Below are 15,751 nucleotides of genomic sequence, written 5' to 3' on the forward strand. Positions count from 1 at the left end.
ATCTGTGACCACATTATACCTGTAATGTTCAGGAATGATACAGTGTAGTTGAGGAACGATAGTGCAGTTCTGGCAATAGTGAATTAACTGGCAAGGCAATGGCATCAGCCAGTCACACTAATCTGAAAAACACATCCTCACAGGTGTGAAGAGCTGTGTACATTCCCTAGATCTTAAACAAGGTGGGGCAGTTCAGCTGTGCAAGGAGGCTTGGTGGTCCAGTGGTTAAAGAAAGGGGCTTGTTACTAGGAGGTTCCAGGTTCAATTCCAGCTCAGCCACTGACTCACTGCGTGTGACTCTGAGCTTAACCTCCTTGTGTTCCTTCGGATGAGATGTAAAACCGAGGTCCTATTGTAAGTGACTCTGCAGCAGCAGTTGTGATGCATAGTTCACCCCCAAGTCTCTGTAAGTCGCATTGGATAAAAGCGTCTGCTAAGTGACTAAATAATATGCTTACAGGGAGTTCCCAAGAGATTAACTTTACATACAAAACCTGAAGGGATATTTTAGAACAGGGAGTAACCTTAAAAAAGGCTTTGTTATCCTGACTAATAGACACATAAACCTTACATCGCAATGCCTGTGGCCATGCAATATTACTTCTGAGTTAGCTGCAGGGTCATAAATCTTTCAATGCAACCTTGTTTAAAAACGTATCCGGTTGCATTCCACTGCCTGCAATGTCCCCAGACATACGTTTATAAAGCAACGATGTCCAGCTCTGGAAGTAACAGCCCAAATCGAAACAGCACTGTGGGAGGATGACCAAGGACTGCAGTACCGAGAATCTGTTATCGGAACTAAAGAGAAATTTTTGTAACTAAACTTAACTTCTTTGGTGGTTCACCCAATTAAGTAATGTTTTTTACTGTCTAGACAAGCTCAGCTTGGATGCAGGGGGTCTTTTATTTCCATACACCAGGATGTGATGTTTGCCTCCACAGCTGATAACTCTCCTAGTATAAAGGAATAATGAATATGCAAAATAAACTGAAGGGTTACACAAGGCCCAGGAGACAGCAATTAAGCACTGCTCACATCTGTACCCAGGCAGTGTATTTGTAGTATAATATATGGCTGCCTCAGGTATGTTGTGGCATGAGGAGAAAAGGAAAAGGTAAGTAATTAGTTTGTTCTAAACACATTGCGTCACAATTGACTTTCTAGTAGAAAGGTCATGGGAAAATTAACTTACAGTGCATTCAATACGTTTAAATTGCAACAATGTGAATAAATATATGTATATGTAATGTATTTTGAATTGTGCACTATCTTCAATAATTAAATATATTAAAATATGGGTTTCTATTCATGGTTACATTATTATGTAAGTTTATAATCCATCAAAACCGAAAATCTTAAAAATACATTTTTATAAAACTAAAGCTTTGTGAATGCGACCCAAATATTTCAAAAGCAGCAACAGTCAAACAAATACTAAGTGGTATGACAGGGCAGAGTCACTGCTCAATAAAATACATGTTTCTATGGCTGGTAGCCATCTTGGTTCAAGAGTAGGGGAACAGCTTGGAGCCAAGATGGCCACCTTTTGCACAGCTACATGGTTTTAAAGGAGATAATTGGTTTGGTATGGTCTCTTTGAGCAGGTTGATTATCTGATTGATCAGCCTGAAAATGCTAGGCATGCAGATCCTGGTTGGCTGACCAATCTCCAAACTATTGAAAAAGAACAAAGACATGTTTGTTTGTGGTGGAGAGAGACAGCAGTGTGAAGAAGTTGTGCAAGGTATTGCAGATTAAATACTATATTTAAAAAATAATACTATGTGTTTGGGCTTTTGTTTAATGAACTGAGATTGTGAATAGAGATTGATTTGGACACTTATCAAAGGCATGAGGCATAGCCTTTCTCTTTATGTTAGATATGAAAATAACCTGTTTAGTCAATGATCAAAAGAAGAGCTAGGCTTTTTATATATATAATTTGTTGTTTAATTGACTATATACGACTGACAGTCCCTGAACCTGAAGCGTTTCCTTGGTGTTGTTTGTGAGTAGTGGGTTGCCATCCTGACACAAATACCCACTATGTCACTTTAATTGCAATATAAGTAATGGTAAATAGAGGCAGATAACTAGGTGGTTTATTTTATATTCTATCCATTACTTTATAAAAATATTTAATTAACGGCAGGTCCATGGTGTACTCCATAACCATTAAAAGTTACATTGTATATAATGCAGAACTACCATGCTAAATATCAGCTCTTTCCACAAAGGACTCTTACTGGACATGGCAGGGGAAAAGCAGAAACTAGGGTTACCATGGGCAGCCAGGAAAGCACAAACTCGCATAGCGGAGCGTCAGCAAGCTACTACTAAAGCTACTAAAGGGATAATTGACCACTCCTTTCAATCCTTCAGTGAATTTGAGGGTGAAAATCTACTACATGTCTAGGAATGTTTAGACGTGGTATCCTTTGGTATTTCCTTTGCATGGTTTTTACCAAAACTGGATGCCAAAATCCTGCAGTATGAGGATCTCTGCACACATGCTTTGGTTGCTTCTGTTGTCTTCTATTTTTTTGTTCTCTTCTCTTTTTTCCATTGTAATACTCTGTAATCATGCCATTCCAATCTCTGCTGAGCTTAGCCATTGAGTTGCTTTTCCTTTTGATACTGTTCCAACTATCACTGTCAGATCTGTTGCCCATTGTAACTTAAATTGACTTGCAACTTGAGGATGCAACCTTTATGTATTCCACAGAAAAAGTGTGTGCTGCATATGGCTAGTTTTTCCAATTTTACATCTAGGCACTGATGTCTGTGTCTCTGATTCAGCAGTAGAAACCCCTTTATCTTGGTTGAAGTCATATCCCTGTCTTTTATGATTTAGGATTATTTTAAAACAGTTCACTGGGTGGAGGAGTTGCTATGTGTTAGTAGGCTTGGCTAGGGGTGGGGAGTATGACACACTGTCAGACCAAGCTGGTATTTAAATACCACACCCAAGAAGTGATTTCATAGTTGAAGCTATTCTACAGTGAGCAGCACAACATCCCTCGAGGTAAGCACTATTCACTGCTTCTAAGGTTCTTCCCTTTTGCAGTTTGCTTGTGCAATGGAACTGAAAATGTTTTACTTTAGAAGCCAAATTATTTTGTCATTTTAAAAAGGAAAGACTTTCTTTTGCTACAAAGGTTGCTTTTCAAGAAAGTTGCCTGATGCGTCAGCCATTTTAAATATGCTTCAGTTTAGCGTTTTAATTTAATTTTATACTGTGACAGGACAACGATTTTTTTGCAGAACAGACCTAACCTTTTTTCTCTGGTATTTTGGCAAGCATTGGCGTCTAAACGCATTTTACTTTGTATTCTTTTGCTACAAGTCCACAGATGCACAGAACGTAGCTGCACTGTAATGTAAATGCTTCAGAATGTAAAGGATTGCATCACTAATATTGAAGTCTTTGTCTGCTGTAAAAGTTATTTGGCAACAGATTGTTGACTTTCCTACTTCAAAAGGGTTTGCAGCCCTACTGAAAGGAATGTGCGGGTGTTTAAAACTTTGGCAAGCCCAGATGTGAAGACTATATTAACTAGTAATTGGACAGTTTAATGACTTATGATGTCTGAAAAGTGTATATGTGAGCCTTTCCTAAATTATACCAAAGTGGTGTGTTGCTTCTCAAATTCTACTTTGCACAAAAAAAAAAAAAAAATGCAACAAAGCCAGACAATGGTTTACTGCTCTCAGAGATGAACACTAGACCTAAGGTAACAGTCTAGAGCAGTACAAGATTAGTATTAATTGGAGTCATTTAAACCAGCCTTACCTGTCTGGCATCAAGGCCTCTAAAACCTGGTGTAATCTCACTGCTAGATCATTATTGGGGCCTTGCATTTTGTTATTAAAATGAAACACTGATTCTGTTTCATATATGCTGGCTATTTTGACAGGACAATCATGTCTGATTTCCTTTAACCTTTCCCCTTCATTTCCTCTTTGGAAGGCCAAAACTAGTGAATAAAAAATGGCACTTAACTACCCTGGATGATAGTCAACATCACAAAAGGAGAGGGATGTGACTTGACAAGCAATAAAGCTCCATTACATTTATGTATTATTCTCTAGTGGTAGTAATCTGCTAACTAGAAGGACAGATCCGAATGGCATTTCAAGGGTTCATGGATGACTAAAACTCCATAGCCATGGCAATGACGTGTTCTGTATAGAGTGAACCTGTTGGTTGTGAACTGTCTGTTGCTAGGTGTGTGGTGGCAACATTCCATTTGTGAGCTGTGTGTGGGTGTGTGCAAGAGGAGCTCAATAGAGAAGGATCATATAATAGAGCTTGCTTGAGCTTGTCCTAAATAAATTCACTACGGTTTTAGATTAGGGTTTATCCTGGATGTAGGAAAGTGTTTAAATTACCTGCAAGAACATTTTGAACTCCCTGATTTACTGTAATAACTATTGAGGTTTAACCAAGGGGTTATCACATCTGAAAACACATACTAAAGAATACAACTGAAATGTGTGCGTCTGTATCTCAATCTCTCCCTTATCCAATTATATACATTTTATTTATTGGATAAATGCAATAACCTAGTAATCATGCATGTGTGTACTGTAAAATACAGTGTGATTCTGAATTGTTTATAATATGTTTATACAATTAAAGAACTCTGTCTAAAAACATAACTAATATAGTTCAGCTGTTGAATTGGCGTTGATTTGGGGTTTTTTGGGGGGGGGGAAACAATTGCTGACGTGGCTGTAAAAAAAAAAAAAAAAAAAAAAAGGATTATACTGTACATATATTGTTGGATAGGATGTATTACAGTTGTGTCAATGGCATTTTATTATGAAGTATTTTATTTTTGCGATTATCACCTCTTCACAACAAAGTCTAGTTTGTTCAGCTTCCTAAAGAAATGTTGGGTGTGTTCATTCCACCAGACAGGAAAGGCAGTTTCAGTACCCCCTCCCCTTCCCTCCCCACCACCACTCAACACCATTGTCCAACAGAAAAACATTGTTTCTCCAGAAATCATTTAAGTTCACGTTAAAGACTTAAGTTAACATTTTTGTTTTTATCCTGGGGAATTTATCCAGGCATAGTTTAGACACAATGCTATTTGCAATCTGCATTCTAAAGAAAATGTAACTGCTAGTGGATACATAGAATGGAGCCTTGACCACCTTGTATCTGAGTCTTCAGAATAAACGGCGGTCTTGTAAGAGGGAACACTGCTAATTTTTTGTTTTTGTTTTGCAGGAAATCCAACATGTCTCTGGTATCGGAGTTCCTGGGTCAACTCACCCTGAATTTTGGTGGGGTAGGTATCAATGTCTGCTATTGATTAACCCTGATTGAACAATAAGTTTTCAGAAACTTCAATTCACTTAACCATGCTGGCTGGTCTGAAGGCATACTGGTTTTGTAACACTGTCGCTGAATCCTTCCTCTTATAACTGTCCATAGTATGTGGTTACACATATGATCAAAGGGTGTGGCTAAAAGTTACCCAGTAAAGTTTTAGTGTCTATACATTAAAACACAATATTAACAATGCCTAACACTGTGGTTTAAAATGTAATGTGCCATACAATCTTCAGTTCAAAGCTAATTTTGGCACTCTACTGTTGCTGTGGTTGGAGTGGAATTGCCTGCCTCCAGGTTAAAGACATATTGTTGTCCTGTGATGAAAGCACATGACTTGGAGCTAAAATATTTTGTAGTCTCAGCTTCTCAACATATGCACTGTGTGACTGACAAGCATATCAACTACCAAGATCTCTAATTTTAATGATTTCAACACTTGCTTCCCTGAAACTCTTACATGTGCAATATCACAGACCTGTTCCTATTGTTATTTATTTTAATTAAGTAATGTTAGTAAGGGGCTCAAAGGAACAACCCTGTGAGAACACACGTGGGATTAATATCGAATTTAAAGGGTTTGGTATTGAGATTTCCCACAGTACTGTAGGCAAAATACTGTCTGAAACACAGTTGAGTCTGTCAGTCTAGCAATGCAGCTCATACTGTACTTGATTTTATTTACAGTCTGATGAAGAAAAATCTCCTACAGTGCGGCCTGCTGAAGACTTTGACGCTGACAAGGATGCTGCCAGAATAGAGACAGCTATCAAGACAAAGGGTACACATTCAAACGGGCTCTGCCTTTTTACCACTGTCCAATAATTCATTATCGCTCACTAAAAAATCCCTGAACAGCATACTTTATAACAATAAGAAGCATTATCACACCTTTCATCTCAAAGAGATTCTCAAACTGAATCTCTGAGCAGCCACAAAACTGGGCCCACCTTTGTGCAGCCATTTTGCCCCGACACAACCGCTAATCTACAGTGCCAAGCATCTTTGTAAAGCTATGATGTGTACTTGTGCTATAGAATACAGCAAGCCCCCTATCGCTTAAAAACCCCAATAGGTGATATTCAGGAGATTTTATAACAGTATGTTTCTTAATGGAAAACCGTCTCTATTGTGGGATGTAGAGGATCCCAGCCAAGCCTTGTGCTGCTGGAAGATCTGAGTCAGCATCCTGGAGCTTCACAGACTAAAACCACAAAGAGAAGGAAATGTTCCAGGGACACGCCTTGCAATACAGCTTTAGACGAACAGCCATTACTATTTGGCAAAACCACATGTATATGAAAAGGACCCAGACCAAGCTAATTAGTGTAGATCTAAAGCTGTTTAAAAAGGAATCCTGAAAAACAGGGATGTCCTAAATGACAGTAATGGTATGAAAATCCATTCAGATGCTGTTTGTTGAAATTGCTTGTCTCTGTTCAGCCTTCCATTGAACAGTTTCTGGTTCTTGTCTGACAGGGCGGGCGGGGAGGTTTTTGTCTGTCTTTTTGTAAGTGGTTTTGGGCCACGGTTACTGCGATTGACCAGTCACCGTGCTGTAACAGTTGTGTGGGTGTCTCCTCAGCACTGTAAAAGAAGCATTATGCTACAGTATAATGTGTATCCATCCATAAATTGCAATACTTCATCATACATTCTAAGACTGCAGCTGAAGCATTTGTTTACTTTAATAGGGGCAGTGAAAGTCACATGAAAGTGGTTTAGATAATAAAGAACCCCTTGTTTAATCTAATGTGCTCAACAATTGTTTTGCATTTCCTCGACCCCATGCAGGTGTGGATGAGCAAACCATCATCGACATTCTGACAAGACGCAGCTACTCTCAAAGGCGGGATATTGCCTTTGCCTATGAAAGAAGAACTAAGAAGGTAGGCAGTTGGCAGCATTTCGTTAACTTCTCTATGGAGAACAAGATCATTGAGGGACCTGCAGATATCTTGTTAATAAGATTATTCACTGTGTGCTGTGTAAAGTGGTCAAGGGACTATTGGATTTGAAAGGTTATGATTACACTGGAGACGTAATTACCTGACTGCATATATTATGTGCTGAGGCTTAAGGCTATGCAATATGCAAAATGAACCCAGCCTGACTTAACTACAAGTAATGTCAGATGAAACGTTTTTGCAGGTACTCTAAACAAAGAAACAAAACAAAATTTACCAGTGCTTTTTCAACTTAGTTTCAAGGAGACTGTCGAGCTGGATAAGTTAATGTTTAAACAGTACGTTTTTAGCCTTTCCTGGATTTCAGTGACCCAGGAGTGCTGTACTTCACATTTGCAATGCTCCAAAGCCCATTAATATTGTTCTGTGTGTGAATCCAGAATCAGAGCTATTTTTAATGGCTGTGTAGATATTAGTGGGCAGCTGAGTTTCCCCAAAGCTTTCCTGCTGTAGAGTAGGTAGGTGTGTGTATTATACATTTTTACCCGTACAGTATACAATGATATTTAAATTCATGATAAAGGTGCTGTCGTTAAATCGACACCGGCACACCCTTTGAAAGTGCTGTGCATTCTGTAAGGTCCTAATGAATGCCTTGTGTGTCTCCAGGATATGATCTCTGCTTTGAAAGGAGCCCTGAAAGGCCCCCTGGAGTCAGTGATACTGGGTCTCATGAAGAGCACGGCTCAGTTCGATGCCTCAGAACTGAAGAACTCCATGAAGGTAAAGATCTTGCAGAGCTCTGTCTAGAAAACTAAAGCGCCTCCTGCAAAACAAACTGCAATCTACTGTATAGCATCCATTGTATTGCCAAAGAATAGCTCTAAACATCACATGAATGCAATGCCTGTAAGGTGTTGATCTAGTTAGGGAGAGACCATTCATCATTGATTGCTTTAAAGCCTTTTATTTCATGGAAGTTTCGCATGCAGCTCGAAACACTTTCATTTAGTGTAGAATACAAAGGAAAACCTAAACACATGAATGTATTGAAGATCTGAAAGCAGAGTCCAGACTTACTACAAACATACCCAATCCTTTTTTTATTCATAGTTTGTATTGAAAATACTGGAATCCATAATGTATTAAATGATGTTTTATAAGTAGAAACATCTGTGGGTGTGCAGGCGTTCACAACTCAAAACGAATCAAAAATAATAAAGCAGACACATTTCTTTTGGGAGGGTGAGTATGTTGACCCTCTAAAGCAAGCCAGCACCTTGAGCTGTCTGCTAATGGTTAACCAGATATTTCTTTTTGCAGGGACTGGGAACAGATGAAGTCACTCTCGTTGAACTGGTCTGCTCTCGCAGCAACAGCGAGATGCAGGAAATCAAGAAAGTCTACAAGGAAAGTAAGTGACAGACGCTGAGAAATTGGTATTGGTGAAATCTCAGAGTAAAATAAAACCTTTCAAACCAACTTCTCACTCATACTAGTCCTAATACAGGAATGTTCTTTAAATATCCAAGACAAATGAATAATGTGTTAACCACAGTGACATCTAGTGGAGGAAATGGGAGTAGAACAGCAAGCAGGAAAACATGGCTTTTTATATATATATATATATATATATATATATATATATATATATATATATATATATATAATTATATACACCGCCTAAGATATTTAAATGAAATTTGCTTTCGCTTCTCAGTGCACAAGAAAGAGTTGGAGAGTGATGTCAGCTCAGACACTTCAGGAGACTTTCGCAAGCTGCTGGTAGCCCTGGTGAAGGTAAATCATGTTAAAGAAAACTGTACAAATAGTCGCAATTTTTAGACAGGTGTCCATTTTCCCTCCATTCCAAATTAACATGTAGAACCTTCTCTCAGTAAAATAATTTGTCTTTGTAGGGAAACCGGGCTGAACCAAGCGGTGTTGTTGACTATGAGAAAATTGACCAGGATGCCAGAGTAAGTAAAAACAATGTACTGCATGCTGAAAACATATCAACCCAACACTGACATACAATATCCGGTTAAGGTTACTTCAGTCTCTACGCAGTACTGTATCTGTTTCTGCAAATGAGTATTTCTCTATTTGCACATTCCATTCTTTCCTTAACAAATAGCAGCAACCAGTTCAGATGTCTGACTGATTTCCTTTCTGCTACCCAGGATCTGTATGATGCTGGAGTGAAGAGAAAGGGAACTGATGTAGCCACATGGATCACCATTATGACCGAAAGGAGCGTGCCGCATCTTCAGAAAGGTATGTAAACTAACAGGAGTCACTGGAGGGTTTCACGAGCGTTCAGTGCTAGCCTAAAACTTTTACAAGGTCTCATAGTACAGAGTGAGACCGAACTCGAAAAAATTGGCCTAATGGAGAGGGTCCAGATCCATTATTTGTAGTATAATATGGACATCACATGCCTGCTTTGTTTGTGAATTTATGAATGGCTATGATACTGCAGAACTACTAAAATGTCACATCTCCTTGGCCCTAGACAAAAGCTTTAGACTAAAACTTTCTAATGAGGGTTAATTTTCACGTTTTGAAGCATTGTTTAATCTAAGACTGGGGGGGGGGGGGGGGAGTAAATAAATAAACAGTCTTTAAGGTTTTGTGACTAACTTGATGTCTTCATAAATCCATTGAGAAAACCTCTCGTCAAAACGTTTGTCTGTTTTACTCAGCTTCTTATTCCTTCAATACAGCTTCTGATTGAGTGTTTTAAAGTTCTGAATTGATGCCATCGATGGTGGTAAATAGTTCTGTATTCTTCCCCTGCAGTGTTTGACAGGTACAAGAGCTACAGCCCTTACGACATGAAGGAGAGCATCAAGAAGGAGGTGAAAGGAGACATGGAGAACGCTTTCCTCACTCTGGGTAGGTGGCTTAGCAGTCGTTGTCCTTTTAACATTAAGTGAACGCTCGAATCCAGTGCCTCAAAGTCATTTCAGGCAGAGTAAAAGTCAAACTACTAAAGGACACATTGTCCACAGACTGTTTGTATATTTTTTAAAAGAAAACAGATTGTCCACAGACTGTTTGCATTTTTTTAAAGGACACGGATTGTCCACAGACCTGTTTTTGTAATGATTAAAATGTTTCCAGAATATTAAAGCAGTTGCAACAGACTTTGACATTTTACATACTGTACTGCATCTGAATCCATGAACATATATTATATCTATAATACTCCTGTTACTGTGCCCAGAAAGAGAATAGGAATGAACTGGGTGCCAGGGTAGGTTTGATTGGTGTGTGTTATGCAGTGTATAATTGTGCTGAATGATCCTAACCTCATGCACGCTAGAATGTGCCGTCTATCTCTTGGCTTTGATTGCCTTCATAATCACATGCAGTATACATTTTGCAAACAGGCCTTCCATATCTGGAAGTTTGATTATTTAGCAGAATAGAATAGTGAGATGTGTGTGTGTGTGTGTGTGTGTGTGTGTGTGTGTGTTTTTTTTTTAATTCCTGCCTCACCAAACAGAACCAGGCCCACAACATATAAAAAAGTAATGCTCCATATGTGTAGTTCTTTCTGGTCACACAACTGTTTCAATATAGTATATTTTGACAACCTGTCAGCCAGTGTTGATCTGGATACAGTACCTTCATTAAGAATAAATGCCCAAAACATTAGGAGCTCAGTGTTGTTGAGTGCAAGTTAGAAATATTCAAACTCACACACTTACTTGATTGCAAGGCCCAGGGTGTTTTTGCCTTCTTGAGATCCCATTTGTACTCTGCTAGCAGTTGATTCATTTCTTAAACATAATTGCAAGCTGTTTTGGAGAAAAACAACTTTATGATTTCAAGGGATGCCCCTACGATGGTGGATCCGTGCCTAAAAACCAGAGGCATCTCTCCTAATCAGGAACATTTTATGGAGTACAAAGGTAGCTGCCAAAGAAAATCCACACGCAAAACGTGGGATCTTTTAAACTTAATCTTTTTTGTTTTTGTTTCTTTTCCTTTTACAGTTCAGTGCATAGAGAACAAACCCCTGTATTTTGCAAGCAGACTGAATGACTCAATGCAGGTAAGTAATGTAAATATGCCAAGTATTAGCATGACTTGTGACCCTGCATATCAACTTTTTTCCTGCTGCAAGAAAGAGACTCCCTTTTGAAAATGACCATCCATACACAAAAAGTAAAATAATGAGTGCGGCAACCATGTGCATCAATAGGAAATGTGTACCAAACCGAGTCTGTACTGAACCCCTTTTAACACAAGGGGGAGATCCAGTCATTTCCCTGTGTATTTCCCTGTTGCATACGGCATTCAAACAGATTTTCTCGAGACAGCGTTGTACATATCGGTTTTAGGTGAATTGGTTGTAGTCTTGTAAGTATTAGCATAACCCCAACTTTGGTTTTGTGAAGTCATACATCTCAACTTTCACTCTGTAGCATTCTACAAATAGTCAGAGGTGTGTTTTTTTTTTTTATATGTAATTTTTCTTTTATTCTTTAATGTGTCATTCTTGAAAGCTGGAACAAGAAAAAAACATTATGCAGTCAATGGCGGCGTTTACATGCACAAGTCATGACAGTTTTCCTCACAACCAGTTTGCCGTACTTTTCAGGAAATGCGTTGCTATGCAGTTCTGATTTAGGAACATCAGCTGTACCAAAATGCAGATTAGTCGATTTTATAGTCATTTAGGGGAGGGGATATTTAAATGTCAGTGTCTGCTTACTAAGTAGGAAAAGAATGACTGAATATTGTGAGGAGAGCTTCATGCGTTGCCATGAAGATTAAAAACATTTAACAAGAGAAATGAATCCACGTGTTGTCGCACACATTCTGAATTACACCGTGCATTAGCTACTTTGTCTGGTTACCTTTCACACACACACACACACACACACAATTATATAAAATATAATTTCTAAAAGTTTTACTACTAGAATTTCAAGTTTTGTTTTTAGCAGCCTATAATGAAAACAGTCTGTATTTCATATTAACCAAGACTCTTCATTCCAGAGTAAGGGAGCGAAGGACAAGCTGCTAACCAGGATCATGGTTTCCAGATGTGAGGTCGACTTGCTGAAGATCAGAACAGAATTCAAGAAGCAGTATAGCAAATCCCTCTACCAGACAATCTCTGTGAGTAACTACAGCAGTGCATACAATTCATACATGGCAAATGTACTTCTCTGTTCTCAACAGGCCCACAATGGAATATAATTTGACCCTAGAAGTTGCTAATTTCTTGTATTTGTTTATTTTTTCTTCCAGGAGCATACCAAGGGAGATTACCAGAGGGTTATGCTGTGCCTGTGTGGCGGGGATGACTGAAACAGAAGCGGTCATGAATCTGTATTAATGCCTCAAACTCTTCTGACGCCTTTTCAAAATGAAAAAATAAACACTTTTTTACAGTCTTTGCCATTGTATTAGCATGTGCCTTCAGTTATACTGCATTCTCTTTTTCTGTTTTGAAAAAAAACTGACATCGCTTTTTGTAAGCTGATTTTCTGGAAATAAAAATACTTTGAAAAAACTGCCTTTTTATTGTCATATATATATATTGCACACCAACCAATGCATCCACCCAAACAAATACTGCTACCACCACCTATTGATCTCACAACAGAGCATAATGGAAGATGTATTGTCTGTCTGCTTGGCTAGCAAGCAGTTTTAAAATACACAATGTGCTTCTAATTCTCACCACTAGAGTGTGTTAAAACAATGCAGTACAATACCATGAGGAAGCTGAATCCTAAAACCATAGACTGCTTGCTGTGATTTCTTTGTATTTCAAGATTTTTTGTTAATATATAAAGATAATAAAATGTTTAAAATAAAGCTTTATCTGGGGAATATGGTTAACCATCCAGTTAAGAGTTTTAAGTATTACAGGCAATATTGTATAGATTAATATAGAAATGCAGGATATATATTACGAAATGGCATTTTACACTGTTTTTTTAAATCTGTGTATAAAGAATGTATTATAATTGTATTTAAAAGCTGTACAATGGACATCCTTTTACATCCAAAATAATTTAATCGGTATTCCTTTTGTTTAACTTCCTAAGGACACCAAAATTATTCTTTGTTTGGTATTCAAAAGTGTTTGTTTTTTTTTTTTTTTTTTACTGATACAAACAATGCATTTATAATACAAAATAAGTATTTTTGCAAACAGACTATCCTACAGTAATAAACTGGGGACAATTCAGCAAAAATTGCCCAGAAGAAAAAAAGAATAATTGTATTCAAAATGTATTTTGGTTAACGAATCTTTCTTGCAAAACAAAACAAAACAAAAAAATGAAGTTTTGAATCCAGGATTGACGTGGAAATGTGAAATCAAGTCAGAAAAGTGCCTCTCTCAAACCCCAACCAGATGTGACACAAAAACATTCTGATTTCTGTGTGTGTGTGTGTATATATATATATATATATATATATATATATACACACACATATACATATAGATACACACACACAATATTTTCAAAATGAGAAACCAACAACTTGAGTGCTTGAGAGGCCTTGAGGTGTTTTGGATCGATGACTACTATCCCTGTGTCAATTGCTATTATAACAGTGTTTCAATTGCTATTATAACAGTGTTTCAATTGCTATTATAACAGTGTTTCTTTCTTATAGCATTACCTCAAAATGTCTGATGTTTTCTTTATTGTTTGAAACATGGGGAAGCAATAGTCAGGGATTAAGCTGAAAATTCCCCTTGATTTAATTCCCAGTCTAAAGGACATGCACAATTTAAATATAACTATTGCTTTCTGAATTAAAGATGTCATAATTACAGCACTAGAATGATCTGGTTTCTTCTTTTTTTATATATCCTTGAAAAGTCATTTTTTTGTCTTGAACAAATACTGTAGATTTTTGCCTCCCTCTATGGTAAAAAAGAAGTTGATTTACTGACACTTTAGAGTTAGCTGTGTAAAGCATGCTTGTACGCTCGATTGCAAAGAAGGCTACTGTGCCAGTGCAGTGAAATTCAATCACAGTGAAATGTGAAGCCAAAAGTAAAATGCACCAATGCTGTCTGGCCTGTTAAATTATTAAAACAAAATTAAAAATGAAGGCAAGCTGAATTTTATAATTTGCATTGAAATACATTTTCAAAGTCCAGGGATTTTTTGTCTAGAAAAAACAATTTGAGGAAGTTAAATTTTTTTTTTCCTTCTTCTTTTAAGTGAAGAGGCTTTATTTAGATTTTGTAATCGTTAGTGTGTTTTGCTTTGTTTGTTTGGCACTAATTTCTTGATTAAAAATGTTAATTTAACCTCCAGCTACATTCATTTGCATAGTACCAAACTGCTTCTATATATAACTCAATATTTAGTTTATGGTCTCTTAGGAGGGTGGTTTTGCCATTGTATTGAATATGCTGAACCACGCAGTATAAAAAGAATACACCAGTGGAATACCCAGACTGCATCTTGTAGCAACCAAACTCAGGACATATTACACCTAACAAGGCAAAGGAAAACAAAACAAACATGAACCTTTTTGTAAAGCTGAAGTGGTTTAGCAATCTTTTGCCTACAGTAGATTTTCCAATGGCATGTAACATGTTCACAAACATAAATTAAAATGGCACTTACCATTGAAATAGTTCTAATTATGTTTTTAAGAATTTTATGTAATCTAAACGTATGCATATGTTTCTTACACAGTTATTTTGCACATTACTTTATTCCTTAAAAATAAATTGCTAGTAATGTAGCATTGTGTATGACAACTGTTTATGTATGATTGCTCTTGCTTGCACAGCGATCTCCTTGTATCCCATTTATAAACTGGATGGAAGTGAGCAATTGAGATTTGCTGGTACTCTAAACCAGTAGGAGTGGTTGTTGAGGACCAGCTCAGATGATAACATTCAGCTGAGCTGGTCAATGATGACCTTCTGTAATGTCATGGGGCTAAGATAGCCTAATAACCCATAGCCTGATAGATGTGCATCAGTCAGGTCAAGCTTTGACCTTTAAGCAAGCACACATTAAAAAAAAAAAAAAAAAACATTTAAAACTACAGCAGACAAAACACCATCTGAGCTCATAATAAACGATTTTGTGCCTTCAATTGCCTTTGGTCGCCTACTTTAGAAAACTTCCACTATACAGGACCTTTATCAAACTGTTTTCATATTGCCGCATTTGCCCTTCCCCAGTTCATTAATACATAACCTTGAAGTGTGTTTTAAGATAGAAATGACTATTATTAAATATAGAATTACAAATCTATCCTCTGAAGTACCTTATATGTAGCGAATGTCTGCCCCAGGAGTAATTCCTTCAGAACTTTATAAGGCTTAAAATTTATTATCATTAAGTAATAATATTGATGAGAACATTACCCCTTTCTGATGTTTTATGTTTATTGCCTATAAAAGATAAAATATAGTGTAAAGGGAGGTAAAATACTATTTTATAAAGCAGGGGTTCGATTTATGCTTAGATCCATGGACAGATTAATCTC

The 15,751-nt window shown here is 37.4% G+C and overlaps 1 protein-coding gene across 2 annotated transcripts; it reads left to right on the top strand.

Annotated features, from left to right (window-relative positions):
- The first annotated feature begins 1,661 nt into the window (after positions 1-1,661).
- LOC117429678 (annexin A2-like) lies at positions 1,662-12,791 on the top strand. 2 transcript variants are annotated; one of them, XM_058998634.1, is made up of 13 exons: positions 1,662-1,748; positions 5,244-5,304; positions 6,036-6,129; positions 7,143-7,237; positions 7,925-8,038; positions 8,579-8,669; positions 8,976-9,055; positions 9,175-9,234; positions 9,439-9,532; positions 10,058-10,153; positions 11,260-11,318; positions 12,269-12,391; positions 12,524-12,791. In XM_058998634.1, the coding sequence occupies exons 2-13, from the start codon at positions 5,254-5,256 to the stop codon at positions 12,581-12,583; spliced, it is 1,017 nt and encodes a 338-aa protein (XP_058854617.1). In that variant the 5' UTR covers positions 1,662-1,748; positions 5,244-5,253; the 3' UTR covers positions 12,584-12,791. The 2 variants fall into 2 exon arrangements, with proteins under 2 accessions (XP_058854617.1, XP_033905353.3); XM_034049462.3 differs by lacking the exon at positions 1,662-1,748 and adding an exon at positions 2,881-3,029.
- The last annotated feature ends 2,960 nt before the right edge of the window (positions 12,792-15,751 follow it).

The sequence above is a fragment of the Acipenser ruthenus genome, chromosome 24, assembly GCF_902713425.1.
Source record: "Acipenser ruthenus chromosome 24, fAciRut3.2 maternal haplotype, whole genome shotgun sequence".
In the NCBI taxonomy this organism is placed as follows: domain Eukaryota; kingdom Metazoa; phylum Chordata; class Actinopteri; order Acipenseriformes; family Acipenseridae; genus Acipenser; species Acipenser ruthenus.